This window comes from Dermacentor albipictus, chromosome 7, assembly GCF_038994185.2.
Source record: "Dermacentor albipictus isolate Rhodes 1998 colony chromosome 7, USDA_Dalb.pri_finalv2, whole genome shotgun sequence".
Lineage (NCBI taxonomy): Eukaryota > Metazoa > Arthropoda > Arachnida > Ixodida > Ixodidae > Dermacentor > Dermacentor albipictus.
Window position 1 is genome coordinate 13,994,583 of NC_091827.1, and position 23,633 is coordinate 14,018,215.

General features: G+C 53.1%; 1 protein-coding gene across 1 annotated transcript in view; it reads left to right on the forward strand.

Annotated features, from left to right (window-relative positions):
- The window catches only part of LOC139047708 (inositol-trisphosphate 3-kinase A-like), a 284,440-nt gene that overhangs the window by 252,797 nt on the left and 8,010 nt on the right, over positions 1-23,633 (forward strand). Inside the window, exon 2 of the mRNA XM_070521659.1 lies at positions 23,363-23,465. Coding sequence (XP_070377760.1) covers positions 23,363-23,465 — 103 coding nt within the window. The remainder of the gene's footprint in view (positions 1-23,362; positions 23,466-23,633) is intronic.

A 23,633-nucleotide genomic window follows, 5' to 3' on the forward strand; every position in this document is an offset into this window, starting at 1 on the left:
GTCTGGCATGATGTAAGCGTTGTCATGAACGTAATGCGCTCGCTTCATTCCGTTTCTTGCAAGAAAAAAAGGTGAATGGGACTATACAGCCGAAGGGTAAACAACGTCGCGATTCGGTGTCCAAGATACGGATTTCCAGCTGTGTGCGACTCGCGAGACCGTCAACAGCGCTTGCCGCCTTTACAATGCCCGCGATGGCACCACCCTGGTGACGTCGTTCCTGTCTCGTGTAAAGGTCCTCGCGCCCTCGCCCGAGAAACCTTTCCGCGCTGTTTACCGTGCACCGGCCATCTGATAACATTGTGCGGGGTCCCGTTCGGAGGAGCCTGGCAAACACGTGGCGTATTTTGCGGACGTGTTATTTCCTGATATACCGGAGATAAAGCGAGGCAGCGCGAAATAACCGCATCTCTTGCAGGCCGGGCTCCATGGACAGGCCACGTGGAAGTATGTCGCTTTGTGGCTGGTGCATCCCGATATCGGCTTGCGATCGATCGTCATGGCGATCGAAGTGCGCAGACGGCTTTTGTGCTTGTTCGAGCGTGTATATCGCGCTGTGTACGCACTGTATGTCTCATTTGATCCTGTATAGCTCGGAGTCATTAGCGGCAGGCCGCCGCAAATGATTTCTTGCAGATGAAGATTGGAAGGCTCGCACATTCGTCTCCGGCACACGTTAACACTTATCGCACGATCTCGCATTCTCTTCCTAAGACCACGTCACTTGGGCAGGTTATTGAAAACACACATTTGTCTGTTCAAACCCGTTTCTGTCACCGTGCAAACAGTGCGAAAAGCTGTTCGTACGGCCAGAAACATTCGCATAATCTGCGAAATAAGGCTGTATAGCAATAATTCCCTTACAAAAATAAAGCATGATATACAGTAGTCATCTCAACGTTTATCTTATTGAAGGCATCATAAAGTCAACAGAAACATTACCGTACATCTATAATGGTTTTTGTAAAGGATTTGATCCTGTAATGCTCAAACACAGTCCCACAGCATGCATTCCAAACAACTCGTTCACGCTCATTCCTGTCCGTGAGATACATGTGTAATTAAAAAGGATATATTATTTGATGAAGAACCTAATAAGCATAATAATTAAATAATTTGTATAATTCGTTTGCTTTGCTATCCACAGCTGGAAACTAGCTCCAGCGTACCAGAAACGCTATATATATACAGTATACACTATGCGCGTTCAATTTCGCTCTCTTAAATAAAGATTTCGGGGTGTCAAAACTCCGCGTGTAGCAATGAATGACACGTTGGGGAATTTCAGGGTAAGGAGTTTGTACCGCTGCATTTTATCGTGAAAAGGCAGCGTCCGCGACCAATTGGGCCTCGGCACCTTCATATATTCGAATTCTACACCACGTGTATAATGTATACGCGCTTCTCGCGGTTTTGAAAATCCTGCTCTTTCCTTTTATTTCGCGCCGCCGTTGTTTTTCGGCCTTCTGATTAAGGCTCACTACATACCCACGGTTCTTTCCTACTCTTTTCCCCCCTTTTCGTCTCGACGTCGTTCCAGGCGTACTTTTCCTGCGCATATTCTCTCGTATGGGAATGCCGCTCCCACGCCAACCGCGTCACTCTGCCGTATATACGCGCGACTGTCGCGTTTTGTATTGTTCTTTTTTCTTTTTCTTTTGAGATCGCGCCTTCGTGATTCGCATCCCTTAAAATGTGAGGACCTTTGGAGCGTGGGAGCCTTTTTAAAGAAGAATCGCGTCCTCGCATGGCACGAGGCGAATCGGGTCGTTACGAAACCGACAGCTTTGTTCAAGACCCGTCGTCGCGGACTCTGAGGATGCGTCAAGGCCCGCCGAGAAAAATCGATTCTCGGCCCCTATGTATATGCATACATACAATCGGCCTCTGTTTGCTTCTCTGCGTCTCGCTCTCACAAATGCGCAACGCTTTGTGGTTCGACGCACGTCTCTCGGTTGCGGGAGCTGATGTGCTTATACTATATATTGCCGCGGAAAAAGTTTCAGTTTCCCCAAGACTGGCGAGGAGGTCGCCGCTTTGCTTGCCGGACTCTATGCCGAGTTCCGACCGTTCTGTTTGTGATCTCTCGCATGGATGCCTGCGGCGCTCGAACGGCGACAAATCTCACGCGAAGGCTCGATGTGATAAGGCGGGAGAGCACCCACCGCGGTGACACATACGACGGGTTAATAAAAAAGAAAGAGAGAGGCAGAAATTAGAAATGTAAATGGGAAAAGGCCGCGAGCATCGTCCGAGCTTGCGGTGGACACCTGCAATGTCCCGCAGCAGCCTAAGGAAGGAGAAGAAGCAGCCTGTGAAGAAATTATGCTCGAAAAGTGGGGAAAGGCACGTTATTGCGCAAGTAAACGCGCACGTCGAGTTCAAAAGAAAGCAAAGACCTCGTTTGATGGAAACACACACACAAGGAGGGAGTATATGGTTCGTGATGTATAGTGCAGAGGGGCGCGAGATTCTGGGAAGGAAAGAAATCGGTGGCGGCTATGCATTACGTCGCACCTAGCTCTGTCCCGGACCCGCGATTTAAACCGCGTTCACCGCATTGCAAGGTGTTGTTCAGGAGCTCACTATAGCACAAGTCCTGCCTCTTCGAGGAGCGAAGTGCCACTTACGGCGGTACAAAACGGACCGCTGTCGGTTCCGCCATATTTAAATATATATAGTGTGACGGGATTTTTCCATGGGTCAAACGTATTTAGAAAAATGAAAAATCAAGGACAACATAAGGGAAATTACTCGTACTTACTATTTGAATTAAAGAAATTACAAGTTAATGTAAATGAAAGTGGATGAAAAAGCAACTTGCCTCAAGTGGGGAATGATACCACGTCTTCGCACTAACACGTGCGATTCTCTTCCAATTGAGTTACCGTGGCGCCGTTTTCGCGACCACTTTCTGGGGTACTTATGTATTACTACTAGGACTAACTCTGGGAGTGTTAACCGGCGCCACCACTCACAAACCTTGGCGGCGGGTGTGGAACATCCTTTCTGCCGCAGGCGGCACGAGTACGTGATCTTTCTGGGTGGAGGCAACTGGTCAATAAACCCACACATGCTACCCGAAGGCATCAAATCTGCCGGATTCGAGACCCTCGTTATGCATTGAACGAGAAGAAAGGCGGTTAAACGAGGGGCCCGATTTGTATTAATCACATCGTAAGAAGTCAACACAATTCCGCCTCCCTTGATCACCGTTTGGACGCTATCCGAAAAGAATCGATTCCCACCAGCCCGTGTTGCAAGATGTTTTTTTTTTATGAAGAGCCTTCTGGGATTTATCGCTCACGGCCAACGCCGCTAACGCCGACGACAGCGGCTTTACTGCGACACGAGCTCCTTAACGCTGTCGCGTTAAAAGGGGGGGGGGGGGGGCAGCTACACGATGCCGCTCCCGGAGGTGATCAAGCTGCATTGGCGACTCGACCGCACAATCCTCTGACCGCATCGGTGCAACTTAATTGACGTCAAGGTTGGTCAGTGCAAAAGCTTGTCACTGCTTTCGTTCACACGGTGGGCACGCATATATCAGTGACGCATTGGGAGCTTCGCCGTCCGCTTGAGTAGATACTCACGCCACCCACGTTTACGCTCGATCATCCGAGTTGCCGAGTTGGGCAACGCTTCCGGTATACATTGTACGTGCTTCGCACGAATATTCATCGCCGACCGCTGTATGCGACTGCATCACTTGCTTTGATTGCACGGGACCACTGTGCAGATACGCCAGAGGTGGTCCCACATGTGTTACATAGGCTATAGAACCTTCGCATTCTGTGATGCGAACAGCGTTTGGAATTGGTATCTTAAGCGAGTGCATTTTGTTTAGTCAGTAATGTGACTATATCTCTACGGTTACCGGCCGGAGTTATACCGAGGCAGTAAATAGTGTGACAACCGGGAAAATAAGGACGACAACATTTTAAAAGTCTCGTATAGATTTAGGCGCGCCTTGAAGAAATTGCCCGGCGGTCAAAGTTAATCACATGACCTCTCCACTACGGGCCCTCGCGTATTGTGGGTGTAGCTTTGGTAGACCAAAATCCAGGCAATGTTTAGCGCAGTTACGCTCGCGCGAGGCTTTTATTTGCGCACGCGCAGCCTCCTTGTCCGGTCCATATATCGTGGGGGATGGTGGTGATGTATATATAGGCTGTAGCAGCAGGCGGATTTGGCCTGGCGATCGAGGCGGACAATTGCTCCTCCAGAGCGTCTCTCGACAATGTTATACTGCGGTCGTGTCCATCAAACCTGACAGGAATAAGACGCGAAGCCTTCTTTGCGGGTTCTAACTGACCCTTAATTCCTCGGGGGAGCAGATGCAGGCGGAGCGTGTCACGCTATGGAAACACTGTTTACCGGGTTACCGGGCGAATAGACGGTTTACCGGGTTAGCGGGCGAATAGACGGTTTACCGGGTTACCGGGCGAATACACGGTTTACCGGGCTACCGGGCGAATAGACGGTTTACCGGGTTACCGGGCGAATACACGGTTTACCGGGCTACCGGGCGAATACACAGTTTACCGGGTTACCGGGTGAATCGAAAACACGGTTTACCGTGTTTCGGGCGAATCGAATATCTGGCGAATCGAATACACGGTTTACCGGGCGAATCGAAAGAAAGCACCGAAAGAAGAGACGGCGGGATGAAGCGTGATTTATGGCGCCTGCAGCGGTGCGAATTGGCCCGGCCCGCGCCTGCGACTCGGGAGTTATCGATGTATATACAGTTGGGAAAATGCCGTTGCTGAACGCCGCGGGGCAATCGCCGGATGCCGTCGAGGTCGCCAATGATGGCCTATCGCGATCGCTGCAGCCGCGCACTTTCTTTTTTTTAATTTCTTTCTTTCTATATGCGCGCGAATCCCGCAATGTTACATCTTCAGGGTTGTTAGATATGGAGCTGTTTCCTGCGATTACTTCGAGTTCCCCAAACCACTTCGAATCGCAGCACAGCTAATTGAGGAATGCCGAAGCAGGAAAGCACATTCCAGAGGAGCGGCCGAGCAAACAAGTTTAAGGCAACAAGTTCACGTGCCAACAAGTTCGTGCGCCGCCGGGATTAGCAGGTGGGCATCCGACAATGGAGCATGAGCAGCCCTCCCCTTCTCCTCGTTAGAAGTGCATTGCCAGTCTGCGAGGCAAGACCACAGAGAGCCGCCAGGTGTGACACCGCGACACGGGCGCCTACCATTGGCTGAAAGTGGCGTCATCGGAGCGGACTCTCCCATTGGTCAAACATGACGTGACTTACAGTGCTCGAAGGGTTTATAAGAAGCCTTCCAGAGAGACCTGAGCATTCTGGGACATTTCCTGATTCCCTGATTCACCTCTCTCGAACTTCTTGCCGCGGGCCGCAGCGTCCGAGTTGCTGCCGGCCCGTAATGAATGTACAAATGTTACTTGTCGCTCACCTCTCTGTACATAATGTAGAATAAATCCTCCCAAGTTTGGCTTTCATCCCGGAGTCCGTACTTCAACCCCTACAGGGTCGCCTTTGACGTAGCGACGGCAGTGCCATCGATGCGCATTTCTCCTGTGTGCGGCGCGATTTCTTATTGCTTGAAATTCTAGTTCGATGCCTTTGTTCGTGTTTCTTTTTAGTTTTCTTTCTTTCTTTTTTGTTGCTCTCTCTCTCTCTCTTCTTGTTTTCCTTGTTCTTTACCTTTGTTTACTTTGAGAAACAGATGGACCTCCGCGTTCTTTACTTTTTTTATTTTATTTAGCACTCGCGTAACCCCCACGCTTGCAGCGTTGTCTTCCTTGAAGGGCCAGGTATGTCGAATTCTTGTTTTCTTCTGTTTTTGTTTTGTTTCTCGATAATTCGCTATCGCCAGTCACTAGGTTCGCGCCCGGTCTCTCTCTCTCTCTTTTTTTTTTCTTTTTTTTCCCCGCCCCCTCGAGCATGCCGAGCACTTCGCAAGACCAGTCCGCCATTCATTAACCGGCTTGCGGGAACCAGTACGAAGCGGTATGCCGGCGCCGCAGTGGGAAGCGTCCGTGGCGCAACGACCTGGCTGCAGCCGCGCGTGTATACGTATATGGATGCGGGGTGTGCGCCCGACCGATACACGTGTCGCCGTAACAGTGGGTAACTTGCATTATGTATTGCGGCAGCTAGAGGTTAGTCCTCGCCAAGGACTCGTCTTTTGAACAGCGGGGTTATAACGCGCGGGCTGGTTGCTCTGCAGAACAGAGCTACATCTATAGATGGTTGAAAACGTCGGTGAAAATAGAGCAGCATATATATATATCTAGTCCCGCGACCGTGTAAAATTAGCCGCAATCAGCCGGCAGCGCACACTTTTCTTTCACGAAAGCAGCTGCAACTTTCCATTGAGCTGTCGGTTTGTACCAATGCCTATATAAGCTTTACGGCCCTGCGAGCGATCGCTCCCGCCTCCTGGCGGTGTCCTCCGGTTCGCGATTCGATCGCCGGCGAGGAAAGGATACTTCGTCAGTTGTTGCGGGGCATTCTTTTTCAAGAAAACCATGCGGGGCAAGGCAATGCAATCGCGAGTTTTCTCTCCCGCCGAGCCGCACGCGTAATCACGCGCATCGCACGTGCGCGTCGCGCACACTTCTCTGCACGCGCCGCGGATTGCCTTGGCCGGCACTGCGCCGCAGCGTGCATGCATGCCCGCGTGTGTGTTGTGTGTTTCCGCGCCGAGTCCTTGATTCCTGCGCGGGCGCTTGTGTGTAGAGAGACACGTGGCCGCGCGTGGATGTCGCTCGTGCGACTGTCGGTTATTCCATCGAGTTGGAACAATCGGAGGGCGCGCTTATACAGTGTGTACACACGGCCGCGCACCGAGTCCCCGTCAGGGGAATGTCGCAGCGGCCGTTGTTGCGCATGTGCTGTACAGCTCGCGTCGTGGATCATATACGCGCCCGCTCTTCGCAGTTGACCCCCACGTAGAGAGCATGCAGCAAGACGCGTGGCGGGTATAGTATAGTTGTAATTGGTTGCTTACTTTAAACAAAACGAAGAAAATTAATGTAAGGGAACGAGTTCTCGAAGTGTAAGTGTTACAGCGCGTGAAACATTGCGTGGTCGCACGCTGTCTCCTTGGCTCGCCTCGTCGCCTTTGTACGCGGACGTGCGGGCGTGCGCTGTCTCGCAATGCCTGCGCAGGGGCTTCTGGCGCTCGTTGACCCTGCGTCTTCTTTGGCGCGACGATTTGCGCGGGTCCATTCCGGGGATGTCTTTCCGCTGCGCGTTTGCCCTTGCATGCACGCGTTTCGTGCTCGGCGTCGACGTCGGGCACCGCTGGGCCTCCCTCCCCGCGTCTGCGCTTTGTTTACGTACTCGCTGACCCACGTTGGTCCCGTGGTGGTTGGTTTATAGCCCTTTTGTGAGTCGGCGCGGCAAGCCCGATGCTCTACCCATGCTAGCTAGCCACCCTACCCATGCGATCACGAACTGCCCAGTGATCCAAGTAGGTGTGAAAACGGTTACATACATACATACATACATACATACATACATACATACATACATACATACATACATACATACATACATACATACATACATACATACATACATAGCCCTCGGAAAGTGCGTGAACTACCCTAAGAATGCTGACACATTAAAAGCTTCGATGAATACCGCGTTCAGAAGCGGCAGATAATGTTAACGCTTGCGTCGGAGATTTGAGTCACCGCTGATCGCCCCTAATCGTCTGTATCTTGGTCACCGCATTTATTTTTGGCCGTTCCTTTGCCTTTATGTACTCGAGCTCACCTTTCGAAACGCCTATTTTTGGAGACCGCGACAACACGTTATCGAACGCGTCAGCCGCGCACGCCCAACGCATTTCTGGCAGGTTTCTTGGATATATCTCGGCGAGTATGCAAATACACCGCGCGCGCGCTTCCATGAACAGGTACGCCGTGTGCGTCATGCTTTGAGCGAGGTTAATCTGCGAGACGACAGTCGCATCGTAATCCGTCTGGAAACTACAGCTGGCAGACGTACCGCCGTGCATACGTTCGTCGTCTGCTGCAATATAGTATGTGCGGCGCAGCGCGCATGCGTATATATGAGGTGTAACACCATCTCGCTAAATTCCATGCAGCGTTCAAGACGTTATAGCTGGCCCTCAACCATGCATTACATCAGTAGCCGACGAATATTCCCTCTAGGCCGTCAGTGCGCTTCCTGATTCGGCGACCGCCCGCTGGCCAGCGATTGACACAAACAATATTATTTTGTCGGCACATAAAAAAGGCGGGTCTATGTATCTACACACAGTTTAAACTCTTGTAGTCACTATATGTAGACTCTACACAGAGCGTCTGCGGGCTTCTGGCTTTGCGCTCGGTTTAAGAAACTGTCTGTATCGTATTGAGGAATCTTCTGGTATATGGAAGGGACGGTAGTCCTCATTAACTGATGGTCAAGCGCCGACCTGCCGAGCGATAAGTAAGATCGATAAGTACGATAACGAAACGGTGGCTGCGGCAATGGCCAATCGCAGACTACAGTTACGAAATACGAACTTTGTAGGTACGGGCACAGATCTACACTCTATCGCGAAAAGGTCTACAGGTCAGCCACCCGTTACTCTGGCGTTACCGGGCTAGCGTTACCAGCCACTCGTTACCTTTTTATACGTGTGTAAAAGAAAGCAGTACTGAGGCCGGATTCACAAAACTTTTTTTTTTCGCGAGCGCTATTTCCCACTGGCCGACCGCGTTCGCCAATACTATGGCCCACATCACGATCGGCTGGTGATGTACGAGTTGACGTTCTGTTGGGTGCCTAAACTTATTAAGGTCGAGTCTCCGACCAATCACGAGCGAACTCCCGGCTGCCGGTTGGCTGTCGCCTAGCTCTAACTTCCACATCGCTGCACGGAATTGCTGAGACGTGGCACGTGCTGCCCTCTGTTCATGTCCTAGTGCGGTTGTCAACTCCGCAAGCCACCCGCCGCCTTCCCGCGCGTTCCTGTCGAAAGCATGCAGCCTTGCCAAGGCGTGGGCCGCGACGCTCGTTACACAGGCCGACGCTGGGTCATCTGCGACTATATTTAGCGTGAGGGAAAAAAGAAAAAAAACCGCGTGCGAGCGTTTGACGCACGTAGTAGTGTCATCGGGAGGCGTGCGTGCGAGCGCGCTTCCTTGCCGCCGCGTGTTCGGTGCAGCGCAGCACCGAACTTTTTTCAGGAAAGTGTCTCTCTCTTTCTCGTTCTTCTCGCTCCTCGTTTTATTTCTGTTCTCGTTTACGGCCGAGCCTCCAGGTGTGCTGAACGAACGGAAAGGTATTTAATGCAGCCATCTGCGAGCTGCGCTACGCCCCCCCCCCCCTCCTCCCTTGCCGCCATCCTTGACATAGGACGAGCTGTTTTTGTCGAAGCGCGCTCTGTACACTCGGGCCCTTCTTATTATTTCCATGTAGGCAGTGACGCCCGTCGTAGCAGGAAACTGGCGCGAGCCTATGACGCACGTAAATGGGAGCCGACCACCCCGACAGCGGCGGTGTAAAAGAAAGCAAACCTGCTGCTGCAGAGAAAGAAAAAAAATAAAGAGGGTGGATGGGGGACGACGACGATGACTTGGATTGGAAACTATGTAATCGAAGCCTGTGCGGCCGCATGAGTAGTTTTCATGTGTATAGTACAGCGATGCGAGGGCTGCTACGGCTGTGGCAGGCACCGATCAGCAACCGAATCTGTTTAGACCTTACCGTCGATCTCTTATCACTGGCTCTTTCGATGTTTGAGGCGCCCATCTCGCGTATCGGAGAGCGCTTTTCAAGCGGCGCTTTCGGAGTCCTGCACGTAATGTGGGTCAGTGTGTGGGAGCCACTGGACGCCCTGCGAACAAGGATGCCGAAGCACGCCACAGCGCCAGACCCTTGTCCTAGTCAGGTCAACGAGACGCGAAGAGAGATTTCGACGTTTGAGGTTCGCATATGCCGGACATTCAAAGGTGGGTAGTTCGAAAAGGACAGTTTTTCGTTATTGCGAACATTTAGTGCAAAAAGCGCTTCTCTAGGTACGCCTATTTTCGGACTTGAATGCTTCCACCACGCTTCGTTGAAGCGTGCGGTGACAGGGAAAGTATACAAAAACTGTGCAATTATACGCCCTCCATCGTTTGTAACTTCCAACCCCCCCCCCCCCCCTTTCATGTTGTCCGGATGGCCTCCGCGCAAGTGTGTTCAGACATAAAAACAAGAAAGAACAGCGCTCAGGTGAGAAACACTGGTGACAGGGCAACAAGTTTCGGGCACGTGGCCTTTCTTTATTGTCTCTTGACATATAGCTGCCCTCCCTGGGATCCTCTCTCTTCCTCGTTAAGTCCTCGTCTTCTTCTTTCTGGAGGCGGGGCTTGTGACGTCAATGGGTCGGCTTAACATCCGTGCTTTGGCAGCCAGCAGTCCTCCTCCTCCTCCTCCTCCCACCGTAGCGTGACTCTGTTCTTGGACGACGTGACTCACTGCACGCGCACTGTCCGCGCGCCAGGTCCGTGAGAACCACCCCGCGGTGCTCTTGCGGAGGTCGACCCACACCATTCGCTATCACAGCAGAAAGAGGGAGAGAGGGGGCAAACGAAGAGGGGGAGGGAAGCCCACCACCTCGACCTCAAGAGGGCGGAGAAAGAAAAGAGCAGCGCGTTCCCCGTCTCCGGCGAGTGGTGATCTTGTCTTTCCGCGATGCTCACCGCCGCCGCTGCTGCGTCCGCTGCTGCAATAGTGGCTCGGGAACTCCCCTCGTGACACCGCGAAGCCCCGAGCGGATCTTTTCTTCCCCGCTTCGGGCGGAGTGCGCACCGCAGTGGTTTCCGCGGTGCGCGGCAAGAAGAACAAGAAGAACAGTTCGTCGTCCCGTCCGACCCGCCGACGACGATGTGCCGCGAGTTTGGCGTCGCCGCCGTCCCCCCGGCTCCGGGGCCGGCCGCCGCCGACGCCCTGTGTGTGCTCAAGTTCGCCCCCGAGCTTCGCCCCGAGGACGGTCGGACTAACGCGCGCGAAGAAGGCTGCGGCGGACCGCCGGACTCCGGGAAGGGCGCCGACGAGGCGTCGCCGAACAAGGGTGCTCCCCCGGCGCCCAGTGTGGTGTCGTTCGCCGCCATCGGCGACTCTTGCGGCGGTTCCTCCTTGCTCCTGCACATCGGGCGCAAGATCCCCTGTCCCCCACTCGGCACTGTGCTGGCGAATCCGCTTCGCACGCTGGTGAGTTCGAGGGATTCGCCCCGCTCCCCCTTTTGCAAATGGTTTATATAGTTTACACTTTGTGCGGGAGGCTGGAAAACCATAGTTGTGGCCCTCGCCGAGAGCCAGCCTGGCAGGCCCCGTATTCGCGAGAGTTTTACGACAGGGCTGTTCGTAAGAAGAGATGCCAGCCGACTGTAGTGTCGGATACGTTATTCAGCGAAGCCGGTTTGCCAGTGGGAAGCAGCTCTTACGAATGAAGAGCTTCCTGAATTCGGCACCTGTATAGCTGCTTCACTGGAGTCCGTCGACAAGTGAGCTAGCGCGCTGTATTGCGTCGCGGCCACCGAAGATCCGCATACACATCCGATTGAGTGGAGGTTCGCGCAGACAGTCTATCACGTCGGAATGTGCCGCCCATGCTTTTTAGCCTGCCTCGTTCCTTCTGGGACTCGTCGCGCGTATGCGCTGCAGGCGACGTCCGCGCGGTGGTGGTGCACGTGTACCGTACAGATACGCGACGCTCGTTGCTATGTGCGTCTCCTGCTACTCGGTCTTGTTACTTAATTGCGCGCGCTTACGCACCACGCATAACGACATGGCTGCCTATTCTCGCCCCCCCCCCCTTTTTTTTTTCCCTCTCTGCCGCAGCGAAGGGAAGAGAGAGACGGAGAGCCAGCCCCGTTCCATTTAACGAGCGCGGCAGCAGAACCCTAATGGTTTGGCGTCGCCGCCCGCGCCCCATCCGCTTCGCTCGGCGTTCTCGATAAAGAGACGGCCGGTTGCGGCACGCGGTCCTGCCAAGGACGACGGGGGTGCACGCGCTGCTGTGTGCGTCGTAGATGCCTGTTCGCAGCCTTGCCCCCGGCTGCACCCGGAGGCCTGCAGCGTGTCGTGCACACTCGCGCTGGCAGTATTCGTTGAGAAAACAAAGAAAGAAAAAAGAGAACACTCTGACGCTGGAATTGCTCGTCAGAGCATATGCGAGCCAATCCCGATGCTGGACATGTGATTAGCGAAAGCGGATAGCCAATGGCAAAGAGCGCTGACGAGCGAAAGGCTTTGCGAATTCGACCCCAGAAGCGCCGAACGCGGCGAGTGTCCTCCGGCGGCTATCCATGCTACAGAAAAGTCGGAGGGACGAGCTGGGGTTCGGCAGGCGGCCACCTGGAGTTTCGTACAAGAATTACTAGGGGGTACTCGGTGCTAGTTCCTCCGGGAGCTGCGTGCGTAGCTGTGTTCAGCCAGCGTGGGGATGGTGGTTGGCACTTGGGATACGGCCTGAATGGGGTATACCGCGTAAAGGCTGTCTTTGTGTTGGACGTTGGATGACCTGTTTGAGATCACTCGAAACGGTTTGGTTTTTTATCCGGTCCACCGAGAGAGCTACATCCGTGTAATAATGGAGCTGGGGAAACGAGCACGCACAGGGCCGCAGCTAGGAGATAGCTTAGCAAGTGGATTGCTCCCTGGCCGCCCAACTCTTTGCTGGAGTCGAGACAACGGGAGGCTAGCCGACCCGAGGTTCACAATTCTGTGACGTTTCACAGCTAATTCTCCGCTTGCTTACCCGGAGAAAGAGGATAAAATGGCGGTGACGCAGGGAGTAAGGAGATTGCGATGCTGGAGTCGAGGAACTTGCTGCCTTTTCCTGCAGGGAAGCAGGAAAGGTCATTAGAGTCGTTGCGCTTTCTCGTACGAATGTAATGGTATGGTGGATAGGGAACTTTAGCATCTGCGTAAACGTATTGCCTTTTGCGGAATACCGGGTTACGGGAGACGCATACGCGAGTGACCGGATTGGTGGCGCCACCTTGTGGCACACGGTTTAACTAGAGAGGAGGCAAATCCAATATTGCTGAAACCAAGCATATTCTATATTAGCTGCTGGTGTAAAGCATCAGCGATGACATACTCGTTAACGTGCCCCATTTTTGCGTATTTTCTTCGACAAGGACGCCTATGTAACACGAAACCGTGCCTGATGTTCTGTGGTTGGACAAGGCTTCACAAGATGGCACTGCCAGTGGTCTTTATTTTTCCCTTTCTCGTCTCCGGTAACCCGACATTTCGGGGTCATTACTACGTTTACGGGCAAGCTGAAACTCTCAGTATATCAAACTACTCTGCGTTACGGGTACAGTCTAGCGCATCTACAACGAAGTGACCTGTATAACGAATGGTTTCGGGGACCCCAAGCACTCCGTTACGAAGGCGTTCGGCTGTATACTATATAGAATCACTTGCGCTCATTGAAACAGCACGACGCGCAGTCCCCTTTCACCGTCCCTGCCGCGCATCAGCAATGCAAGCAGTGTGACGCGCCGACTGAATTTGCGTGCTCCGGCCACTTTGGCGCGTATGAATGCAGCTCGCGCGCACCGCCTCGACAATGGGGCTCGGGCAAAAGCTCGTCGTGTGCGCGGATTGTAAAAACAAACATCGCCGGCGACATTTAAGTGTGCACGGGTGAGCGGGACGTGTACACATACATCGTCCTCATTTTCCCCATCTCCGGGGGAGCACGAACATGCAGAAGGATCAGACAAATTCCTGGTCATGCGCAGGCTTACCGTGACAACTTTCGAAAACGGCCTGCGGAGCTTTGTTTCTTATTTAAAATTTTATTTCGTGACCGTGCCGAATAGCTCATACACTTGTGTAACGAATCGGCTTATATATACGTCCGCCTCTATGCTATCGATATATGCAAGATTTGCTGTTGTCCTGTTGTTTACGAGTTAAATAGAAACGGTGCACATAAATGTCCTCACTACCAACAATGCATAACGCCTTCAAGCGCATCTTTCCTCTATTAAAGGGGAGTTTTCTGCGCCTTCTTTTCCGGGGCTTAGTGCGTACGTTCGGTCGAGTTTTTCACCGAGTGTAAAGCGTACCGATCCTGGAGGTATAGTGCAACATATATAGTATAAACTGGGCTGATTCCGGATGCAGTGTAATCGGCGGTCGCTTGGTGGGTGTCTCCACGTCTTGCCGGACGGACATGCAGTACACGGACAGTTGCGCGCGCCATTAGAGGGAAGCTGCGGGTGACGCAATTGCTTCTGTGATTTGATAAGAAACGTGAAAGAGTTCCTTGAGCGCAGTTGAGAATAAAATTGCACGCGTCGTGTGTCTCCTTGCATATAGCGTTTAGTTGAAACGTTTCGCGGCAGCTTCGCGCATAACGTTGATCCAAACAAGCGCTTTGGATCCGCAACAATCTTCTTCCTGTAGTTGTTTCACGTCAACTGATTTTATGGAAATGGGTTCGGGTGGTATAGCTGTAGGCTTCCTGTTCGTTGTGAGAAAGAAGCCTTGGCTCTGGCGCGGTATATCGGGCATCGCGACCACCTCTCCTTCGGATCGAAACCTAATTGAAATGCAAAGGACGCTCCCTTTTTCGCGCGCCCTTGGGCATGTAATGCTTATGCGCGTGCTCCCGAACTGGCGAGATGAGTTTCTTCACCGAAAATGCGTCACTAACCACTAACAGATTACTGCAAGCGGATCAGGTTATACATATATACCGCCGCGGTTTGTAAAATTTCAACTTTCCCCCTCTCTCTCTCTCTCTCTCTCTCTCTCTCTCTCTAAACTTGTGCGCATCCACTTTGAAAATGACGACATCGAGGAGTGAATCTTTATGTTAAATAACACGAATATTAGCGATGCAAGAAAAAAAAAGAAAGAAATATGTCACGCGCTGCCTTTGCGATGGATCTTCAACTTCCGATCATTTTCACGTGTTCGCGAGAACCGGAGTTGCCGTTCGTTCTTGTGTTTTTATTTTCTCGCTCTATCCCTGTCTTTTCCGCCATTAAGAGAGATCCTTCTCTGATATAGATGCGCTACAAGGGCGCACAGGCATCCTTGTTGTCTGGTATATGGCGCCCGTTTAGGACGCGCACAGCCATGGACGCGCGAGTCCACGTGCAGGCGAGAGTGCAGGGCGCGCTTTGATCAAATCTGCATACGTTCTGTTCCGCGGCCACGAAGACTCTCTATGTTGTCTCGGTATATAGCATACAACAGCGCTTTCCTAATAGTCTTCTCATTAATAAGCACTTTGCCATCATGTATTACGACATTTCACGAAGGGCTTAGTCTTTAGTATATAACAGATGACGAAGCCAGAGAAAGCATAGGGGGAAATTGATGGTTTTTCTTTTTTTTTTTCCTTGAGCTCCAGAGTGAATTAGGACTTCAACTCTCGTTCGCACGCCATACTACAGCGTTGTGTGTTCGGCGCGTGATTGGCCGACGTCATCCGTAACCTCCACACTGCTGCTGCCCCCGCGTGTTAATGAGGCGGCTGGAGCCACGGCGCACGCAACCGCCGCGTCCTTCCTTGACCTCGACGCCGAGCGTGTGTGTGTAGTAGGCACTTCGCGGAGCCTTTCTCCATACTGCATCCCGACCTCGACGCCCAACTTCTTCCTTCCCTCCCTCTCCGGCTTGATTCATTAATTCGTTCACCCGTTCTCCTCCTCGCACATTTCTGCTCCCCTCTGTCTCATTTCTTCTCCGCTGTGCGGTTTGTGCGAAGTCCACTGCGAGTAGAAACGGAAAGGAGCGCTCTCCTGTAAAGCGCACGGTCGCCGCGGTGTTGCGAAACCGGGCTGCCTTGAAGAGCGCGCCGCGCAACCTTCTGCGCTGCAGTGGAAAAACATATGGAAAGAATGCCTCCCCACACAACTGAAAAAATAAGAGGACGGTTACGGGTGTGTAATGCGCATGGTTGAAGCGTTCGCTGTGGTGCCGGCTATTGGCGTTTTCGCTCCCGATCTCGCCGAATCTCTTGGGGTTCATGGAGGTCCTGCTTCCTCCACGACATTTCGGTGTAAACGATCTCAGAAACAGAGTAACCTGGCCGAGTTGATGCGATTGCATCATGCCAACTAGGTAGTGCACATTGGCGCACACTGCAGCCGTGATCCGCCGCCCGTGGTGCGAGGAGAAACAATGCCATCTGGTGTTGTCGCAGGGAACCGAGCTTTGCTTCACGGGACCGAACTCTCCCCTCTCATTTGTGGAAGCATCTTCTGGCACGCTGCCAAGGTCTGCGCTGGGGACAGCGCCCGACGATACGTAACTGAGGGACGTGGCTACGAAGAGATAACGCTTTAAAAAATGAATGGTAATATGTGCGTCCGTCTTGTTTGCGTGGTAGCAGTCTAAGTCTTAAAGTTCGCCATATTTCTCTAAGTGTTAATTGGAGCAGTCAATTGCAATGTTTTGCATGGACGCTAGACTGGCTTAAGAACTTGATTCTTTTGAAGCTGCAAATTTTTGGCAGAAATTTACAGAGTTTTAGATAAGGGGGACGCACGCAAGCGTTGGGGCCCGCTAACGCTCGGGGCCACGGCACTGCGCAAACCGGTCTGCGCATGCGCAGTACCGTCGCCACGAGCGTTAGCAGGCCCCAACGCTTGCGTCCCCCTTATGTAAAACTCTCTAATTCGGGAGCTGGCGACTCCCGCGCGGAGACATAGCGCGTGGGAGCTGACGCTGCCAAGTGTTGTGTCCACTCGCTGCTCAGACATAAAAGGAAAGTTAATGTTGAGCGTTCAACGTTCTCGGAAATATTTATCGATTTAGCATTCTCGTCTGCTGAGTCTCGTACATGGAAACTGAGGGTGAAGTTTCCACCTTCGCGTGCGCTGAGCGTCGTCGCGGTTCATATTTTATGCGGAAGCACTGGCGTGTCTGTATTTATTAATTTATTTATTCATTTATTGCTGTCAATGAATATGTGCCTCCATGCTGCGTTCACAGTGCAATATGTGCGACATTGTTCGTAACATCCGATAACATACGTTGTGTTACCTTTCTTACCACATGTAAAGCAACTGAATGCGGGTTGTAAAAAGGAAGGGAAAGAAAAAGCGAGCACGCTAAGAACGAAAATGCATTTGCAGCACCCAACAACAACTACATCATCATCATCATCATCATCATCCATATAGAAGCTATGTTATCAATGTCCCACCTTCGTTTCCACCCTCGTTTAAGACATGTCGCGCACTCCAGTCTTACGAACAGTGGTCGAACAGAGAGAATGTCGCCGGAGCCAGCGCTGGCTGCTTTGCTTCGCTGCTACCCCTCCTGACGAGTTGGCCAAACGCTCGCTCCGGCGACATACCTTGTTCGACCACTGTTATATCGTCGCTCGAAACTTCAGTTTTCCTGTGACCTCGTCTTGCTTGCACTCCAAACCCTTAACACGACACGCTTGGGCGTGGTTAGTGCAGTTCCCATCCGTTTCTGTGATTGTGTCATTCGAGACAAAAGCAGTTTGAAGCCAGAAGGGCGAAGCTTTGGCAAATCCACCCGTCATTCCCACGATGGTTGAATCGCCCTGCTTGCAGCTGCCATACGCATTGACGCCAGAGTAATTTTTTTTTTTTGGTACCCGTGTGCTTAGATTTAGGTGCACGTTAAAGAACCCCAGGTGGTCAAAATTTCCGGAGTCCTCCACTACGGCGTGCCTCATAATCAGAAAGTGGTTTTGGCACGTAAAACCCCAAATATTATTATTATTATTAATTTTTGGTAAGATTTGCTGCATGGCATATTCCGAACGGAAAGGAACAAAACAAAAAAAAGGGGGGGGGGGTAAGAAATTCGATGCCGTCGTGCTCCTGCGATGTGTTGTGGCTCTCCGGCTGCAGGTCCGGGCAAGAGGCGGTACACGCGCCGCGCCCGCTCACGTGACTTGCGCTAAACGTATGCGCGCACGGAGCAGCGGGGACGCGTGCCAAGCGACCGGCCAGCAGAGGAACGCGAACGCACGCTCGCGGACCCCAGGACGGCCTTGGCCGCAGACCTTTCGTTGTTTTGCGCACCTCGCGATTGCCCCAACCTCGCGAGCCGAGCACGCACGACCTGCGTATAGTGGACTGCCTCGGCTCTTTCTCTGCGCACTGTTGCGGCAGTTCGGTGCAGTCGGCCGCGGAGGTTGTGCCGTGTAGGTACCAACCTGTATAGTGGAAGAACAGCGCAATAATACGAGAACTGAGGCGCACACAGTGCGACACCCCTCGCGCCCTCGCTAATGGTATTGGGAGCAGAGAAGTGGTTCTTGCGGGGGGAAAGGAGGAAAGGCTGGCACTATCTTCTGCAACCCCTGCGGGAGAACGACTCAGCGCCAGTTGGGCGGGGGAGATGGGAGTAAAGGAGATAGGAGGGAGAAAGGCAGAGGTGTCGCCATGGCAGCAAAGGAGCAGACCGCGGCCGGGAGGGACCAGTGGGCCCTTCCCTTTCCGAAGAAAGCCTGTTCAAAGCAGGATTGGTATCTGGCGCCTATAGATTTGCGGATGCGCTCCGGCGCCTTCGTCGTCGTCCTAGCGTTGCACAGAATTTGTGAGAGTGAGCCCTTGTCGCTATATACATGTCGAGCTTTCGAACAGCTGCTGCTCTTTAGCGGGCGTCCTTTTCACCGCCGTGCTTTGGCTGAACGACGGATCCGTGTGGCCTTTCGGCTAATGATGGCTGCTTGTTCCGATCTGAATGCGGTATCCTGAGCAAATCGTATACGCACTGACCGGATTATGGGACTGGCGCACTGCGGCTCTCTTGGAATCCAGCGTCGTGTTGCGCTCCCTCCACGTGTCGCTGCGTGCACTATGGTTCGGCCGTGCAAGTCTCGGAAGGGTCGTGTTATTATACGTGCGTCTTGTGTTGTCATGAACAGAATGTACAGCGTTTATATTAACTTGTAGAAAGATACCTGTGTTCATTTAGCCTCGTGACTGTGCGATGTTCGAATAACATGCCACCTGCTAACATAAGACGCTGCGATGTTCGAATAACATGCCACCTGCTCGAGCTGATAAGGTCGCCGACAAAAGGGCGATGCGCCACTGAGCGTCGATATACGAATATAAATATTGTTTCGCTGCGCTAGCCTATGCTAACTGAGCTATCGATTCCGAAAGTATACGTGTCGTTATCGCAGTGACGAAGGTAAACACACGGAGGACCTGCTGCTAAATTAAGTCGGCTGTTAAGAGTGTGAGCACCAAGCGAAACCGAGGTTTCGCGCATATCTCGCAGCACCACGCGACGTTCGCGACTGGGCGGTAAGTGCGCCAGCATATCTCTCCTTGCGGGCGCACGCCCCCTTGTGACCGCCGCCCTTCGCAGGGCTTCGTTCCAAACCCAGCACGGGGTCCCTTGCGGCTCCGTCGACACCTCCGGCGACCTTATGTGACGTCCGAGATAGACCTTTCTTTACATACATACATACACTCGAAGCGCCACGCTCTGCAAGTCTAACGCGTCTGGTGTGTGTGTATATATATACACACGTGGGCATAGCTCGTCGCACACCGTGACTGCACGTACACGCGCCGCAAGCTGAGATTGTGCAGAGACCGTGACACCGAAGCCAAAGGTCTCGCCGCCTGGCCTCTGGCGCTTGCAAAATTGACCCCTCGCTGAGAGTTACCCGCGGCTCTTTGACGTCATATCTGGCCGTGACCTTGTCATCTTTCCGCTACTTGAGATAAGAGCGCGGAGTGCCTGTTCGATCCTTGTTAAAACCGCATACACTGCGCCTTTAGCAACTCGGCGGCTCAGCGCCTCAAGCTGATGAACAGCGTTCGTGTCGGCGACGTGGTTGTTTACGAACGTTGGCTCCGTCATATAACTAAAGCGCCATTAGCGCGCGCTGATCCCGAGTCCGTCGCCAAAGCGTCCGGGTAGGAACAGGGTCGCCATTGGTCGGTGTACCGCGACATGCAAGCGAAAAGTGTCTGAGCCACTCGGGTCCCTTCCGTGGGCATTAGGCAAATGCGTTGCTGGTCGTCACGACCACCGAAACGACGGAGGTTGCAGGTGGCGCGATTGAGTCCGGCGATTTCCGGTGAAATATATATACTTTGTTGAATGCGCGGACCTTAGGTGTATTCGCGCTGTGGTCTAGGAGCACTTCGGAAAACGTGTCCTTCCAAGGCGTTGTTGAGTTGCGTTCGTTGTAGCCCGCGTGTTGCGGTGGGTGCTCGGGAAGGAACCGAGTCGCGCGCTTGTGAAAAAATTGCGTATCAGCTCCTGGGGAGTTTTGATCCTGACAGTGGATGCTTCGCACGTGAGTCACGTACGTATAGTTTCTAAAGCTCTATTCTCAGAGCTCTAAAGTTCTAGTCAGCGAGCGCAGCAGCATCTTACGCGAGTAGGACGTGCTCGACTACAACAAGGACTCGGCAGTGTCGTCGACTGCTTGGAACTTTCATCGCTATACGAGACGCTCCGTTTCGCGCGTCAGATGATCCCCGTTGGATCAGCTGGCGCCGAGCTCTTCGCAGCGCATCGTCGCCTCTACGTCACGACGTCGAGGGTTCGCTGCATTGCACGCGACGACACCGGAGGAGGAGGAGGAGAAGGCAGCGGGAGACACGCGTGATATTTCAGACGCGCGCGGAGAACGGCGGGCAAGTGGAAACAGGAACAATGGGTGTCATGCCGAGCCCGCGGCGATCCATAGGCTGGCAGGCGGGGGAGAAGGACATCGACTGGGGGCCGTTCGGGAGGTGTCGCCTCGTCCTGAGACATGCGTGCAAGAGCGGTCGTTCCCTTCCTCATCGGACGACTCGAGCAGCGGCCCGCGGCTTCTCAAAGCGATGATCACAGCGTTCCTGAGGCTGGCTAGGGACCTGTTGTACGCGTCGGTCGCCAATCTCTGGACGTTCTTCAAGCTCGCCTTCCTGGAGCGCCGCCTCACCCACGGGGAGGACGCGTCAGAGGTAAACGTCGTCCTCATGTCGCACGGCGTCCGCAGCGTTTGCTTTGATACTCTCGGGAGTCGGGAGCAGACGGCGCATTCCACTTGCGTCGATCGATGCTCCGAGTCGCCTGCGATTCGCGACGCCACATCTATGTGCACGTTTGGCCCAGCTGCGAGATGCTAACCGTTGATGCCGCTACGCACTTTGAATTCCTCTAACCTATACGCGTAGACGTCTGCAGCTGTCGTGCAAACAACAATGTCTCCTCTCCATCGTCTCTGCTGTCAACGTTCTTCTGTTATGTTTAGCAACCTAAGATGACTTTTGGCTCTTAATTGTTGGAAAATGACCAAACTATTAAGGTATGCCGTCGTAAGGCCTGGGTGTGTTATGGTGCTGTTCTTCTTGTTATCTTTTTTTAACTCTGCAATATCCTCAGGACGAGCTCGTTATGGCGCAGCAAAGTTAATGTGGTGAACAGTCTTTATGTCTTAACGACGAGTATTTGCGCTGCAGACGTTATTGTGATCACGGAATAGGCGAATGTGGAACTGGCATGAACACGAGAAGTGCGCTTTTGTGTCCAGCGCATTTCAGCAACGTTTGCAGCGCGGATACCCTTTGTTACGGGACCCGTGATGTAATAATGATTGTGCTTGTTTTTGGGTGCAGTGCGCAAGTATATATATATTTACGAACTCTTTCCCTCTTGAATACGAGCTGCGCTGTTCGAAACCGGAACACTGGTGCGAGCCCCCCCTTATCCTGCAGTCAAATTTTGCGCCACTTGCCGCGGCGAACCATCAGACGGCGCCGTGTAGCATATCTATTCAAGGGTAGCGAACGCGCCGCGAACTCCATGGCACAGGGTGGTGTCGACACCGATGGAGCAATGTATGCGGCAACCGCTGTCGGGGTGTTGAAGTGGAACCAGACGGAGGGGGTGGCCAGCGCCACAGTAGCGGCTACTGGCCTCAACGGCCACAGGCGACAGCTGCGGGTTGTCTACTACGCACGCACGGAGCAGAGGGGAGATAAGCCAGCTTTTGTCGGCTCCGCCACCCGGAAGCCCCCCTCCCTGCCCTCCCCACTCGTGTAATGAGCTGCTTTGCGTGTGCGTCGCCGTCGGGTGGACTATTGTGCTCTCCCGGTGGGTACCGAGAAGGAAAAAAAAAGCATGAAGCGGGCAGGCGAGAACGTCGTCACTCAGCATCTCCGACTCCCCTACACTACGTGAGACTTCTGCCGGGGACGAACGGCGAGCCGGCGTGAATTATCGTTCATTTGACGCCGTGCTTTTAAACAATGGCGCGCGGGTCGTGCCGTGAGCGGAGGCCCCGCGAGTCGTCGGGTTGAGAGACAGACGTGGAGCCCTTCCGCGGGGCGCGCCGCCCTCGCACAAGCTGGATTCTCTGGAAGCCCGAGAGGAAACCATGACCGGCTGCATTTCGCCTCACGCGGTTTGCAACGCCAAGGCTGCGTGCCAGGTTCGCCGCCAAACGAGCAGCGTAAGTGGATAGCGGCTCGGCGGCGTATTTGGGCGTAGTGGGGCTCTGGCCTCGAGGCGGCAGCGCCTGTTGCTTGCGCCTCCGTTGACGCGAAACTCGTTCGTATGCCAACCCGCGGGTCGCTTAGTGTACAGTTCACTGCGATTCCGTGGCCCCCGCGCTCCCAAAAAGTGAGCTGTCGGTCGATCGACGCCTCGGCCACGTTCGACGCGGTTTGTTTTTCCCCGACGTCTCGCACGGAGCACGCGTTCATAACGCGCTCCGATCTCGTCGGACGCATCCGTATCGATCGGAGTCTACGAATCGCGTCGGGCCGCGCTGTTCTGGCGCCAGAGCGAATGCCAAACTTGGTGCGACTTCGCCGACGCGGCTTCACGGCGCCATCCTGACCCGCCCGTCCCCCATTTGTATTGACACGCCTGCAATCGTCATATCGTTTAACGATGAAGTTGTGATCAACAAAGCGCTCGTTGCATGACAACGCCTCTAGCCGCGCCAAACGGACCCTGCATGCTTCTGAAAGCCTTATTTGGTCGTGCAAGCCGACACGTCTAGTGCTTTTCCTGTTGTTTCTTCCTTGATTGACTTGCACAACTTTTTACCACAGCTCATCTGTCGGGAATTGGTTTTGTGTTTATGCATTTCTCCATATTTTGATGACACTGAAACTGCTGTGGTAGTTTGTCCGTGCATAGCATTGTAACATTGCACTAGAGGTCTGTGGTTTCTGCTAGCAATACTTTTTATTTGATCAACCTAACACCAGATAACCATTTTATTCATATTCCATGCAAGCACTGCTCTGCAAGAGCTTGAAAAATCTCACTGACTTGTCATTGCCATCACTTGTAACTATGTGCTCACTAATTGCATTAGTGCAAGTGCTTCTGTGGCTTTGTCTCTGTGTCTAAAGCTTCCACGTCTTTTTTGTTTTGTCTGTGCAGCCTTCAGGATGGCGGAAAGTGCGGAATGTCGTTCACTGGTCTCCGTTTGTCCAGACCTACAGAAAGTACAAGTACCCATGGATACAGCTTGCTGGGCATCAAGGTACGAAACTACCAAATGATGACATTCGCTATTACTTCTGTGAGCAAATAAAAACTGTTCCTCAATTGCAATACTTCGACCACTGTTATAGGTTTTCTCTCACTGCTTACTGCTGCTTGACGCTACTTCATTAGCACCTTTCTTTTTTTGGTGTCCGCTAAGATTCCA